The sequence below is a fragment of the Bombina bombina genome, chromosome 6 (genome assembly GCF_027579735.1).
Source record: "Bombina bombina isolate aBomBom1 chromosome 6, aBomBom1.pri, whole genome shotgun sequence".
Classification (NCBI taxonomy): domain Eukaryota; kingdom Metazoa; phylum Chordata; class Amphibia; order Anura; family Bombinatoridae; genus Bombina; species Bombina bombina.
The window spans coordinates 1106695552-1106713639 of record NC_069504.1 but is presented as its reverse complement, the minus strand read 5'-3'; the positions used below and the strand labels follow the sequence as shown (position 1 = coordinate 1106713639).

At 28.4% G+C, this 18088-nt stretch overlaps 1 protein-coding gene across 4 annotated transcripts in view; it reads left to right on the top strand.

Moving 5' to 3' along the window:
- Window positions 1–18088, top strand: part of PRR5 (proline rich 5) — a 269954-nt gene that overhangs the window by 95374 nt on the left and 156492 nt on the right. The window contains exons 1-2 of one of the 4 annotated variants that reach the window (XM_053719044.1): window positions 13385–13463; window positions 14164–14277. The exons of 1 other annotated variant lie outside the window; for it this stretch is intronic. In XM_053719044.1, the coding sequence (XP_053575019.1) occupies window positions 14174–14277 (104 nt within the window). In that variant the 5' untranslated portion in view covers window positions 13385–13463; window positions 14164–14173. Of the gene's footprint in view, window positions 1–13384; window positions 13464–13748; window positions 14278–18088 lie in introns of those variants that run through there. 2 more of the 4 variants (XM_053719043.1, XM_053719042.1) reach the window with 2 other exon arrangements.

Here is an 18088-nt window from a genome sequence, read left to right as displayed (position 1 = left end):
AAATTATGGGATAGATTACAAGTGGAGCTGTGGAGCGCTAAATTATCATGCACTCGCAAACAGGCAAATGTGCCCGTTTGCAGGTGCACAATAATTAACCAGCTACTGGTTATTGCTACCATGAGCATGCAGTAGCAATTAATGCTTAAAAAATTATCCAGAGATCAGATCCCAGTCTAGTGTATTTTATTAAAAAATAAAGATAGCAGCATCTTTATTTTTTAATAAAACAACTGCACTAGGCAGTATTTTGGGGCTGAAGTTAAGGAGTGTGAAGTGTTAGAAAACAAACAGCACTGAAAAGTGCCTTTACATTGCTGTCTATGGGAACTGTTTGTTCCCAGTAAATATATATGTATATGATTATATACATATATATAATGTGTTAATATGTGTAACATATATGTGTATATAATCATATACATATATATAATGTGTTAATATGTGTAACATATATGTGTATATAATCATATACATGTATATTTATGTGTTACTATGTGTAACATATATGTGTATATAATCATATACATATATATTTATGTGTTACTATGTGTAACATATATGTGTTTATAATCATATACATATATATAATGTGTTACTATGTGTAACATATATGTGTATATAATCATATACATATATATTTATGTGTTACTATGTGTAACATATATGTGTATAATCATATACATATATATAATGTGTTAATATGTGTAACATATATGTGTATATAATCATATACATATATATAATGTGTTAATATGTGTAACATATATGTGTATATAATCATATACATATATATTTATGTGTTACTATGTGTAACATATATGTGTATATAATCATATACATATATATTTATGTGTTACTATGTGTAACATATATGTGTATATAATCATATACATATATATTTATGTGTTACTATGTGTAACATATATGTGTATATAATCATATACATATATATAATGTGTTACTATGTGTAACATATATATTTATATAATCATATACATATATATATATATATATATATATATATATATAATGTGTTACTATGTGTAACATATATATGTATATAATCATATACATATATATAATGTGTTACTATGTGTAACATATATGTGTATATAATCATATACATATATATTTATGTGTTACTATGTGTAACATATATGTGTATATAATCATATACATATATATTTATGTGTTACTATGTGTAACATATATGTGTATATAATCATATACATATATATTTATGTGTTACTATGTGTAACATATATGTGTATATAATCATATACATATATATATAATGTGTTAATATGTGTAACATATATGTGTATATAATCATATACATATATATTTATGTGTTACTATGTGTAACATATATGTGTATATAATCATATACATATATATTTATGTTACTATGTGTAACATATATGTGTATATAATCATATACATATATATTTATGCGTTACTATGTGTAACATATATGTGTATATAATCATATACATATATATTTGTGTTACTATGTGTAACATATATGTGTATATAATCATATACATATATATAATGTGTTACTATGTGTAACATATATGTGTATATAATCATATACATATATATTTATGTGTTACTATGTGTAACATATATGTGTATATAATCATATACATATATATTTATGTTACTATGTGTAACATATATGTGTATATAATCATATACATATATATGTATGTGTTACTATGTGTAACATATATGTGTTTATAATCATATACATATATATAATGTGTTACTATGTGTAACATATATGTGTATATAATCATATACATATATATTTATGTGTTACTATGTGTAACATATATATTTATATAATCATATACATATATATTTATGTGTTACTATGTGTAACATATATGTGTATATAATCATATACATATATATTTATGTGTTACTATGTGTAACATATATGTGTATATAATCATATACATATATATATATATATATATATATATATATATATATAATGTGTTACTATGTGTAACATATATGTGTATATAATCATATACATATATATATATATATAATGTGTTACTATGTGTAACATATATGTGTATATAATCATATACATATATATATATATATATATATATAATGTGTTACTATGTGTAATATATATGTGTATATAATCATATACATATATATTTATGTGTTACTATGTGTAACATATATGTGTATATAATCATATACATATATATTTATGTGTTACTATGTGTAACATATATGTGTATATAATCATATACATATATATATAATGTGTTAATATGTGTAACATATATATATGTGTATATAATCATATACATATATATAATGTGTTACTATGTGTAACATATATGTGTATATAATCATATACATATATATTTATGTGTTACTATGTGTAACATATATATGTATATAATCATATACATATATATTTATGTTTTACTATGTGTAACATATATATGTATATAATCATACACATATATATAATGTGTTACTATGTGTAACATATATGTGTATATAATCATATACATATATATTTATGTGTTACTATGTGTAACATATATGTGTATATAATCATATACATATATATTTATGTGTTACTATGTGTAACATATATGTGTATATAATCATATACATATATATATATAATGTGTTAATATGTGTAACATATATATGTATAATCATATACATATATATATATATAATGTGTTACTATGTGTAACATATATGTGTATATAATCATATACATATATATAATGTGTTAATATGTGTAACATATATGTGTATATAATCATATACATATATATTTATGTGTTACTATGTGTAACATATATGTGTATATAATCATATACATATATATTTATGTTACTATGTGTAACATATATGTGTATATAATCATATACATATATATTTATGTGTTACTATGTGTAACATATATGTGTTTATAATCATATACATATATATAATGTGTTACTATGTGTAACATATATGTGTATATAATAATATACATATATATTTATGTGTTACTATGTGTAACATATATATTTATATAATCATATACATATATATTTATGTGTTACTATGTGTAACATATATGTGTATATAATCATATACATATATATTTATGTGTTACTATGTGCAATATATATGTGTATATAATTATATACATATATATTTATGTGTTACTATGTGTAACATATATGTGTATATAATCATATACATATATATAATGTGTTACTATGTGTAACATATATATTTATATAATCATATACATATATATATATATATATATATATATATATTGTGTTACTATGTGTAACATAAAAACATATATATGTATATAATCATATACATATATATAATGTGTTACTATGTGTAACATATATGTGTATATAATCATATACATATATATGTATGTGTTACTATGTGTAAAATATATGTGTATATAATCATATACATATATATAATGTGTTACTATGTGTAACATATATGTGTATATAATCATATACATATATATTTATGTGTTACTATGTGTAACATATATGTGTATATAATCATATACATATATATTTATGTGTTACTATGTGTAACATATATGTGTATATAATCATATACATATATATATATATATATATATATATATATATATATATGTGTTACTATGTGTAACATATATGTGTATATAATCATATACATGTATATTTATGTGTTACTATGTGTAACATATATATATAATGTGTTACTATGTGTAACATATATGTGTATATAATCATATACATATATATATATAATGTGTTACTATGTGTAACATATATGTGTATATAATCATATACATATATATATATATATATAATGTGTTACTATGTGTAACATATATGTGTATATAATCATATACATATATATTTATGTGTTACTATGTGTAACATATATATGTATATAATCATATACATATATATATAATGTGTTACTATGTGTAACATATATGTGTATATAATCATATACATATATATAATGTGTTACTATGTGTAACATATATGTGTATATAATCATATACATGTATATTTATGTGTTACTATGTGTAACATATATGTGTATATAATCATATACATATATATAATGTGTTACTATGTGTAACATATATGTGTATATAATCATATACATATATATTTATGTGTTACTATGTGTAACATATATGTGTATATAATCATATACATATATATTTATGTGTTACTATGTGTAACATATATGTATATAATCATATACATATATATATATAATGTGTTAATATGTGTAACATATGTGTATATAATCATATACATATATATAATGTGTTACTATGTGTAACATATATGTGTATATAATCATATACATATATATTTATGTGTTACTATGTGTAACATATATGTGTATATAATCATATACATATATATTTATGTCTTACTATGTGTAACATATATGTGTATATAATCATATACATTTATATTTATGTGTTACTATGTGTAACATATATGTGTATATAATCATATACATATATATATAATGTGTTAATATGTGTAACATATATGTGTATATAATCATATACATATATATTTATGTGTTACTATGTGTAACATATATGTGTATATAATCATATACATATATATTTATGTTACTATGTGTAACATATATGTGTATATAATCATATACATATATATTTATGCGTTACTATGTGTAACATATATGTGTATATAATCATATACATATATATTTGTGTTACTATGTGTAACATATATGTGTATATAATCATATACATATATATAATGTGTTACTATGTGTAACATATATGTGTATATAATCATATACATATATATTTATGTGTTACTATGTGTAACATATATGTGTATATAATCATATACATATATATTTATGTTACTATGTGTAACATATATGTGTATATAATCATATACATATATATGTATGTGTTACTATGTGTAACATATATGTGTTTATAATCATATACATATATATAATGTGTTACTATGTGTAACATATATGTGTATATAATCATATACATATATATTTATGTGTTACTATGTGTAACATATATATTTATATAATCATATACATATATATTTATGTGTTCCTATGTGTAACATATATGTGTATATAATCATATACATATATATTTATGTGTTACTATGTGTAACATATATGTTTATATAATCATATACATATATATTTATGTGTTACTATGTGTAACATATATGTGTATATAATCATATACATATATATATATATATATATATATATATATATAATGTGTTACTATGTGTAACATATATGTGTATATAATCATATACATATATATATATATAATGTGTTACTATGTGTAACATATATGTGTATATAATCATATACATATATATATATATAATGTGTTACTATGTGTAATATATATGTGTATATAATCATATACATATATATTTATGTGTTACTATGTGTAACATATATGTGTATATAATCATATACATATATATTTATGTGTTACTATGTGTAACATATATGTGTATATAATCATATACATATATATATAATGTGTTAATATGTGTAACATATATATATGTGTATATAATCATATACATATATATAATGTGTTACTATGTGTAACATATATGTGTATATAATCATATACATATATATTTATGTGTTACTATGTGTAACATATATATGTATATAATCATATACATATATATTTATGTTTTACTATGTGTAACATATATATGTATATAATCATACACATATATATAATGTGTTACTATGTGTAACATATATGTGTATATAATCATATACATATATATTTATGTGTTACTATGTGTAACATATATGTGTATATAATCATATACATATATATTTATGTGTTACTATGTGTAACATATATGTGTATATAATCATATACATATATATATATAATGTGTTAATATGTGTAACATATATATGTATATAATCATATACATATATATATATATATATAATGTGTTACTATGTGTAACATATATGTGTATATAATCATATACATATATATAATGTGTTAATATGTGTAACATATATGTGTATATAATCATATACATATATATTTATGTGTTACTATGTGTAACATATATGTGTATATAATCATATACATATATATTTATGTTACTATGTGTAACATATATGTGTATATAATCATATACATATATATTTATGTGTTACTATGTGTAACATATATGTGTTTATAATCATATACATATATATAATGTGTTACTATGTGTAACATATATGTGTATATAATAATATACATATATATTTATGTGTTACTATGTGTAACATATATATTTATATAATCATATACATATATATTTATGTGTTACTATGTGTAACATATATGTGTATATAATCATATACATATATATTTATGTGTTACTATGTGTAATATATATGTGTATATAATTATATACATATATATTTATGTGTTACTATGTGTAACATATATGTGTATATAATCATATACATATATATAATGTGTTACTATGTGTAACATATATATTTATATAATCATATACATATATATATATATATATTGTGTTACTATGTGTAACATAAAAACATATATATGTATATAATCATATACATATATATAATGTGTTACTATGTGTAACATATATGTGTATATAATCATATACATATATATGTATGTGTTACTATGTGTAGAATATATGTGTATATAATCATATACATATATATAATGTGTTACTATGTGTAACATATATGTGTATATAATCATATACATATATATTTATGTGTTACTATGTGTAACATATATGTGTATATAATCATATACATATATATTTATGTGTTACTATGTGTAACATATATGTGTATATAATCATATACATATATATATATATATATATATATATATATATGTGTGTTACTATGTGTAACATATATGTGTATATAATCATATACATGTATATTTATGTGTTACTATGTGTAACATATATATATAATGTGTTACTATGTGTAACATATATGTGTATATAATCATATACATATATATATATATAATGTGTTACTATGTGTAACATATATGTGTATATAATCATATACATATATATATATATATAATGTGTTACTATGTGTAACATATATGTGTATATAATCATATACATATATATTTATGTGTTACTATGTGTAACATATATATGTATATAATCATATACATATATATATATAATGTGTTACTATGTGTAACATATATGTGTATATAATCATATACATATATATAATGTGTTACTATGTGTAACATATATGTGTATATAATCATATACATGTATATTTATGTGTTACTATGTGTAACATATATGTGTATATAATCATATACATATATATAATGTGTTACTATGTGTAACATATATGTGTATATAATCATATACATATATATTTATGTGTTACTATGTGTAACATATATGTATATAATCATATACATATATATATATATATAATGTGTTAATATGTGTAACATATATGTGTATATAATCATATACATATATATAATGTGTTACTATGTGTAACATATATGTGTATATAATCATATACATATATATTTATGTGTTACTATGTGTAACATATATGTGTATATAATCATATACATATATATTTATGTCTTACTATGTGTAACATATATGTGTATATAATCATATACATTTATATTTATGTGTTACTATGTGTAACATATATGTGTATATAATCATATACATATATATTTATGTGTTACTATGTGTAACATATATGTGTATATAATCATATACATATATATTTATGTGTTACTATGTGTAACATATATGTGTATATAATCATATACATATATATAATGTGTTACTATGTGTAACATATATGTGTATATAATCATATACATATATATTTATGTTACTATGTGTAACATATATGTGTATATAATCATATACATATATATAATGTGTTACTATGTGTAACATATATGTGTATATAATCATATACATATATATTTATGTGTTACTATGTGTAACATATATGTGTATATAATCATATACATATATATAATGTGTTACTATGTGTAACATATATGTGTATATAATCATATACATGTATATTTATGTGTTACTATGTGTAACATATATGTGTATATAATCATATACATATATATTTATGTGTTACTATGTGTAACATATATGTGTATATAATCATATACATATATATAATGTGTTACTATGTGTAACATATATGTGTATATAATCATATACATGTATATTTATGTGTTACTATGTGTAACATATATGTGTATATAATCATATACATATATATTTATGTTACTATGTGTAACATATATGTGTATATAATCATATACATGTATATTTATGTGTTACTATGTGTAACATATATGTGTATATAATCATATACATGTATATTTATGTGTTACTATGTGTAACATATATATGTACTGTATATAATCATATACATATATATAATGTGTTACTATGTGTAACATATATGTGTATATAATCATATACATGTATATTTATGTGTTACTATGTGTAACATATATGTGTATATAATCATATACATATATATTTATGTGTTACTATGTGTAACATATATGTGTATATAATCATATACATGTATATTTATGTGTTACTGTGTGTAACATATATGTGTATATAATCATATACATATATATTTATGTGTTACTATGTGTAACATATATGTGTATATAATCATATACATATATATTTATGTGTTACTATGTGTAACATATATGTGTATATAATCATATACATGTATATTTATGTGTTACTGTGTGTAACATATATGTGTATATAATCATATACATATATATTTATGTGTTACTATGTGTAACATATATGTGTATATAATCATATACATATATATTTATGTGTTACTATGTGTAACATATATGTGTATATAATCATATACATATATATTTATAGTTGCTGCCATCGCTGCGCTACTTACCCTCTTTGCTGCGCTGAAGTTCAGATGCCATCTCTGCGTGCACTTGAGAGCGCAATGCTTCCCAGCAATGAACGCGAGGTTGTGTTCGCATTGCTGTGAGTTTGTAATACCAGCGCACATTAGCGTGCTCTCGTATTATACAGTTGAGCATAAATATCCTCCTTTATCCTCTTGCCTCAGTAGTGCAATGCTGCTCTTTCAACAAAGAATTCCAAAAAAATCTAACTACATGCCCCATGTCCCTTTAATACTTTATTTAGTATTCTCTATAGAAAAAGTTTGTAAACAAGAGACAGCAAACTGTAATCAAATTGCAAGTGAGGGTGGAAGAGATAGAAAACACAATTTCTCTCTGTAAGGGCGTAATGATCTAAAGCGCTCCACTCTGGTGAGATTATCCAAGAGGTCTCGTCAGTACTGTGAGGTTCATCAGACAATCAGGTGTTTTTATCTGAATGTGAAAGAGGGGCAACTAGATTACAAAAAACAAACAAAATAAAGATTAAAGGGACACTGAACCCAAATTTTTTCTTTTGTAATTCAGAAAGAGCATGCAATTTTAAACAACTTTCTAATTTACTCCTATTATCAATTTTTCTTCGTTCTCTTGCTATCATTATTTGAAAAAGAAGGCATCTAAGCTTTTTTTTGGTTTCAGTACTCTGGACAGCACTTTTTTATTGGTGGATGAATTTATCCACCAATCAGCAAGGACAACCCAGGTTGTTCACAAAAATGGGCCGGCATCTAAACTTACATTCTTGCATTTCAAATAAAGATACCAAGAGAATGAATAAAATGTGATAATAGGAGTAAATTAGAAAGCTGATTAAAATTTCATGCTCAATCTGAATCACAAAAGAAAATTTTTGGGTACAGTGTCCCTTTAATATTGCATGATTTCTCTCCATGCCGGAAAGCTGTTGATCATTAGGGGTAAATTTATCAAGCTCCGTACGGAGCTTGATGCCCCGTGTTTCCGGCGAGCCTTCTGAGGCGGCAGACAGAAATTAACCCGATTGGATACGGCCGTGAATCTGCAGGGAGCGGTATTGCACCAGCAGTTCACAAGAACTGCTGGTGCAATGATAAATCGCTGTCGGCATTTATCTATGTGCAACGGACATGATACGCTACATTGTATCATGTCCGCTCGCACATTAGTAAATTGACCCCTTGGGCCTTAGAGGGACACTGAACCCAATTTTTTTTTCTTTCATAATTCAGATAGAACAGCAATTTTAAGCAACTTTCTAATTTACTCCTATTATTCATTTTCTTTGTTCTCCTGGTATCTTTATTAGAAAAGCAGAAATGTAAGCTTATGAGCCGGCCCTTCTTTGGTTCAGAACCTGGGTAGCACTTGCTGATTGGTGGCTAACATGTAGCCACCCATCAGCCAGCACTACCCAGGGTGCTGAACAAAAAATAATCTGTCTCATAAGCTTACATTTCTGCTTTTTCTAATAAAGATACCAAGAGAATGAAGAAAATTGATAATAGGAGTACGACCCAGCTGCAGCACTATAAAGTAATTGAAAGCAATTTTACTGTACAATGTCCCTTTAACTTTCAATATTTTAATAACAGCGTCAAATTTTTTTTTTTTTTTTTTTTTTTTTTTTTTAACCTAAGAGCTTCCTGTGTCAACATTGTCTGATATCTAAATGGATACATACAGGAAGGATCTCCGCTCATAAACCGTATTGTTTAACAAGTCACTGCGAGATGACTCAGAACACTTTGATAAGAGCAATAATCTATATATATATATTAAAAAAATGCATTAATCCCTGATCTGTCCTTAAAGTGACTATTACACAAATTATACTCTCATATATATTGGAGCATACAATGTTTGCTCTATCGACACTGCAACTTTATATGTTTCACTCCTGTACAAGAATTAAATATTTGCCGCTCAGGGCTGCAAGCACTGCAGCTGTCGAGTTGGACACAGCTGGGTCGTACTCGTGATTGGCTTACCACTTACATCCTGCTTGAGACAAGCAATTTTCAGTGGCTACCAAATGGGACTTTACCTATGTGTTTAATCTCCTTGTGGGAGTTAAAGGGACAGTCTACTCCAAATGTTTTATTGTTTAAAAAGATAGATAATTCCTTTATTACCCATTCCCCAGTTTTGCATAACCAACACAGTTATAATAACTTTCATTTTTAACTCTGTGATTACCTTGTATATAAGCCTCTTCTGACAGCCCCCTGATCACATGGCTATTTATTTATTAGCAATTTACTTGCATTTTAGCGAATTAGTGTAGTTTCAGCCACAAACTAATGGGAGAGAGCACAATGTTTTCTATATGGCCCACATGAACTAGCATTCTCCTGTTGTGAAAAGCTAATAAAAAAGCATGTGATAAGAGGCTGTCTGTAGTGGCTTAGAAATAGGTAGAAATTTAGAGGTTTAAATGTTATAAAGTATATTAATATAACAATGCTGGCTGTGCAAAGCTGGGGAATGGGTAATAAAGGCGTTATCTATGTTTTAAACAATAATAATTCTGGTGTAGACTGCCCCTTTAAACACAGAACTAAAGCATCAATATTGCAAAAAACACACTGTAACTAATAACAGCGTGTCCCTTTAAAGGGATATTATATATTGTATTTTTCTATTATCTTTATTTTTAAATAAGTTTCCAAACAATGAGACCGGATATAATGTATTTAGTTAGAGAGGTTAATTAGTGTAATTATGTGTTTAACCACTGCAAGGGAGACTGAGGAAAGGCTGCATACGTACGAAAACAAACAGCTTTATCTAAACCTTTTTATATTTAATATGCTTAAAGGGACAGTACTTTCAGATACAGCATTCACTTTTAAACAACTTTCTACTTTACTTCTATTATCATATGTGCTTCATTCTCTTGTCTCTACCCAGGTAGACTCTGGAGCCGCTAGTTGCTAATTGGTGGCTGCACATATGAGCTTTTTTTCATTGGTTCACCTGATGTGTTCAGCTTGCTCCTAGTAGTGCATTGCTGCTCCCTCAACAAAGGATACTAAGAGAATTAAGCACATTTGATAATAGAAATAAATTGGAAAGGTGTTTAAAATTGTATGTTCTATCTGAATCAGGAAAAACAATTGTGGGTTTCATGTCCCTTTAACTAGTGATTCTTTAATATCCATTGTATTCAATTTGAGTTTAATAATCTTAAAAGAATAATTTTAGTTTTTAAACATTCATGATTCAGAATCATCTTGCAATTTAAAAACCTTCTAAATTGGTTTAGTTCCTTTCCATAAGAGCATACTGAGGTAGGCACGGGAGTGTTCATGTGTCTTGAGTACTTTATGTATAATATTGTTGCAAAAGCTGCTACTATATAGTGTTCAAGACTAATGCTTCCTCCGGGGCATATCTCAGTATGCTCTTAAGGAAAGGAGCTATGTTTCAGACATATAGAACAAGAAGTATAGAAACATAATAAAGATGAATTGGAAAGCTTAAAATGTACACTGTATTTAAATCATGAAAGTGTAATTTTGACGTCCATATCCCTTTAAAGCCTTGGTAGGCTCCAGAGCAGCAATGCACTACTGGGAACTAGCTGGTGGCTACACGTTTATGCCTTGTGTCATTGGCTCACCAGATGTGTTCTGTTAGGTTCCAGTAATGCACGGTTGCTATGAAGTTGACTTTATCTATGTGTTTATTGATACACAATCAATAGGGCAAAAATAAAATGCTGTAACACATTAGAGCATTGTCTTTTCACACTTGTATATGCCTTTAAGGTCACTAATTGATTCTTTTTCTGTATTAAAGGGACAGTAAAGTCAAAATAAAACTTTTATGGTTTAGATGGAACATTCAATTTTAAACAACTTCCTATTTTACTTCCATTATCAAATTTGCTTTGTTGTATTGGTAGTCTTTGTTGAAGAGAATATCTAGGTAAGCTGATAGAAGCTTAGGAGCATGCACGTTTGTAGCACTATGGCAGTAGTGATTGCAGCAATTTATAAATTCATAACTGCTACATACAATATTGCAAATCAATGGTGCCATAGAGTCCTAAAAACATGTGCACGCTCCTGAGTTCCTATCAGCCTACTTAGATTTGATAATAGAAGTAAACTGCAAAGTTGTTAAAATTGTGTGCTCTATCTGAATAGTGAACATTTCATTTTGACTTTACTGACCCTTTCAATTTTGATGTAAAATAAGTGGCTGGCCACCAAACCTGCATTGTGTTATATTGCAGTCCTCTCTGGCAACAAATGAGTTAAAAACCAGAGCTGAGCGTTTCCCCAGTAATCTTACACAATGCGCTGCAGTTCCTTTCTGCCCTGAGAACTCAGCTTGATTCTATATTTTTTCGGCATATCCCTTTTCACTATTCAGATGCAAATCGTGTGAGAGATTACAGTGTTTGTGTGAGGTGAGTTTGTACTTTGCAGCCAATAGCAATGCTCTGTGCTCCCCAGACACCACATTGTCCTGTCTCCTGATGTCCGTCTCTCTTTCTCTCTCTCTTTCTCTCTTGTTTCCATGCACATCTGATGCCATCACAGCACGTTTTGATTCTGAGTGAAGAAACAGAGATCTATGCACTTTGTACGTGTGGCAACATCTGGAAAGGCAGCTTGTGAGACCTTTATATTTGTTCTATGTTTTTTTTTTCTTTCTCTCTTTCTTTCTTTCTTTCCACTGAACTTCCGCATTTTCATTTGCAATACCAGTGTGGTTTAAAAAAATAAATAAATTCAGACATAAACCACACACTGATTGAAGATTGAAACTGAATTTGGGGAGTAAGAAGATCTGCGCTGCGGATTGGGACTCGTCTGTTCTAGAAAGTTTAAGTCTTGACATTTTGGGAGAGAAGAAATCACACATTGTATAATAACCACATTGAAAGTTTAGACTTTCCACAGAATTCAGTAGGACAGAAACAAATTGCTGCAGTTTTATGACTGTTCAGTTATGAGTTTTACTGATTAAAGGTCTGTTCTTGGCTGGAGGGCTGGGCTGATCTAAAACAGCCTTGCTTGTGTGTTATACAAAGCTTGGGAAACGTGCAGGATAGATTGTTGGAAGCAAATGTTCAGACGGGCTTTGACTATGAGGACTCTTCGCAGGTCGAAATTCATGAGTTCACCCAGCCTCAGTGACCTGGGCAAGAGAGAGCAGGCAGTCTTGGATGAGCGGGGGACGCAGCAAAAACGGGCCGGGTCCAACGCCACCTGGAACAGGTAAGATAATTTTATACCAATGTTATTATTTTCTTCCATCTGTCTGTACACAAACATAAAAACAAACAGAATATATGTTTGACTGTATATTCAGCTTATATCTGTATTTATAGACTTTCCGCTACATAAAATAAATTGCATATCCAGTAGCGTCACTGGTAAAGCTGATGGTGAATTGCAAATCTTGCAGAAATGTGTTTTTATTTTTTTGTTATCCTTTATTTGTAGAACAGAAATAGACAGGGTACGATGGATGTGTGATTTATAAAATTAAGACGGCATAATTCTGCAGACTGGTGCAGAAGGATCATGGGAACTTATGATTGTATTTTCCCTAAGTCCAGAAGTGTGTAGCATGACTACCCTCTCACATCTGCGTGTATGATTGGCAAACTTTGTGCAACAGCCCTATAACAATGAATTGTAAGCCCCTTTCTTCGGACACTTACCAATAGTGTTTTATAGTTGTCTCTATGGAGAGATGATAATTAGAAAACCTCTAGTTGATGTTTCTAACTGCTAAGAACTTGTTTTTGTTAATTTATTACTCTGTGTAGCATTATTTTATTTGTTATGGTATAAAATTAAAACAATATTACAAAATGTTTCACAATAGCTTAAACATATGCAAAGAGGAGGTGAAGTAATGCATGTAGATGGGATCAGAAGTGGCAAGTAACATTTTGTCCTGGCTAGTAGCTTAGGACTTGAAATTTTGAGCCCTGATATATATATATATATATATATATATATATATATATATACACATATCCAAAAAGGACAGCACAATCTTACAAAGAGGTGAAGTGCCACGGTGCACTGCAAAATTTATCCAAGTCAGTCAAGAGGCACAGGCACTCCGTGGTCTTAGATAAAAAAATAATCTTTATTTCATCAAGTTAAAAAAGACATAACGTTTCGCAACATTGCTGTGCCTTTGTCAAATGTCAAACAGATACAAGAGACCTAAAAATAATGATAAACATGCATCAAAACACTCCTTATATACACATCTATTAACCGCCGAAGTTTAAGCGTACCGCCATCAAACACATGTGTGTGACGTCATCAGAATGTGCCAACGTGCGTAACGTCATGACGTATGTACCGGCGTTGCCATGGAGATCTATACTAACAATGACACTAGCGGTTATGAGTAAAAGCGGAGTGCTTATATTAATCACATGTTATGGCTGTTGCAAGAACTCTGGGAATAAAAAAATAAACAAAATGCATAGCAAAATAAGATGTAAATATCACCCTATAAAGGATAACTATAGCATCGTAAATGGTCCCATACTTAAGGCAGTACATAGCACGTGATAAAAAGCAAAAGAGATTAAAATGGAAACAATGCAAATTTAGGAACAGTAAGGCATGTATAAATTATGTATAAATTATTTATAATAGAAACAAATACCAATTGGTAAGTAACACCAAAAGTTGAACAGCCAATATTAGCATATATCATTTGCGCTGTGTCCTCCTTTACTTCCTGTCACAGCCCTACAAGGAGGCTGGGGTCTCTACAAAAGGCATGTATAGCTTGATGGCTTAAATCTTTTAGTGTAACTTGAGCTGGTTTACAATTCAGATAATGCTAGAGAAACAAAAAAGTCTGTATTGCTCATGCTCCGTAGAAGCAGAATGCAACTTAAAGGGGCATGAAACCCAAAATTTTTCTTCCATGATTCAGATAGAGAATATAATTTTAAACAACTTTCCAATTGACTTATATTATTAAATTTGCTTCCTATATAGAAACTATCTATATGTGTGACTGGAAAGGTTCAGCTAAAATTAGTCTTTTTGCTGCTGCAGTATCTCTGACACTGCAACAATGTATTTATCTTAAACTGGCTCATAAAACATAAAGCTACAACACACATAAATGAAAAACGACATTGGAATTACTGACTATAGTTCTTAAAAAAAATCAGGATCCCCCAAAATGTTCTTTCATGATTCAGATAGAGCATATTATTCTAAACAACTTTCCAGTTTACTTCTATTATCAAATTTGCTTCATTCTCTTAATATCCTTTGCTGAAGGAACAGCATTGCACTACTTGCAGCTAGCGGAACACATCTAGTTAGCCAATCACAAGAGACAAATGTGTGCAGGGGCCAATCAGCAACTAGCTCCCACTAGTGTAGGATATGTGTGTACTCTTTTTCAACAAGGGATACCAAGAGAACAAAGTACATTAAAAATAGAAGTGAATTTAAAAGTTTCTCAAAATGACCTGCTCTATCTGAATCATGCAAGTTTAATTTGGTCTTTCCTACCCCTTTAAACACTTTCATGAATGTTAAAAAAAAGAATGTTTTAAATATAACATTGTCTTTAAACCACTGAGATAAACTTGTGTTATTATGCAGCCCAAGCATAGCTTTGTGTTTGAGCAAAAACTGCTATGATATTCTAAGTATTACATGCTGACTCCTCACGATTGTCCAGAATGCACTCAATATCTAATTTCTCGATTGCCAGAATGTAAACCTGTCACTCTGACGGACAGTAGACCCTTGCACTGCTTATGTTACTCATTTAACCCCCTGGCTGCTTTAGCTGTAACACATTGCTTTACAAAGGATAGCTGTATGTTCTGGTATGGAGAGGGTTATAAACATGTATTATACAGCAGAATCTTTTTCACCTAGCAGATATGCTATCTTCATATCTCACAACTCAGATGAATGTCTTAGGAAACCAAACTAAAACTGCCAAGCAGTTGCATCATAAGCATGTTCTTTGAGTACCTCCCAGTTGTTCCATATTTCCCTGTAGAGAACAAAAACTGTAACATTAAGTGCTGTGCAAATACATCTTTTGTAAACATCTGTATTATTGCTTTTTGTGTGTGGGATGTGCTGGCTGAGTGCATACATCAAGCTCTGTAATCATTTTAAGTAACCATTTGAAAACTGCTAACCCTTTGCCTGGTACAGAGGGCTTTCATAGGGACAATAATGTAAAAATTAAACTTTTATGATAGACAGAACATATGCCTCTTGTCATTGGCTCGCCCAATGTTTTCCGCTAGCTCCAGTAGTGCATTGCTGCTCCTGAACTATATAAAATACCAAACGAATGAAGAAAATATGATATTAGAAGTAAAACGGAAAGTTGTTTAACCCCTTAACGACCGACTACATGCAGGGTACATCCTTAACGACCGAGTACGTATCCTGCACGTCGTCGGTCTGGGAAAGCGGTGGAAGCGATCCTGATCGCTTCCAGCCGCTTTCCGGCTATTGCAGTGATGCCTCGATATTGAGGCATCCTGCAATAAAAAATTTTACCCCTCCGGTGCAGAGAGAGACACTCTGTGGCCCTCTCTACAGGAAACCATCGATGGCCGCAATCGTTGGTGGGCGGGAGCTGAAGTGGGAGGTGGGTGGGCGGCCATCAATGGTTTCCTGTAGAGAGGGGGGCGGGATCGCCGTGGGCGCGCACGGACACGTGCGTGAACGGGGGCGGCAGGCGGGTGCGTGCACGGGGAGGGAGCGGGTGGGAACCGCTATACTACAGAAAATGATTGGAATAAAAGTGGGAGAGAGGGGGGAAATAATACAAATAAAACGGTTCTAAGGGATCTAGGAGGGGGTGGGGAGTTGGTCTTTGGGGGGGGGGGGAGCTACACTACAGAAAAAAAAAGGAAAAAAAAGAAAATCTTTTTTTTGTTAACTTGGTACTGGCAGACAGATGCCAGTACCCAAGATGGCTCCAAATAAGTTAGAGGGGGAGGGTTAGAGAGCTGTTGGGGGGGGGGAATCAGGGAGGTTGGGGGCTAAGGGGGGATCCTAC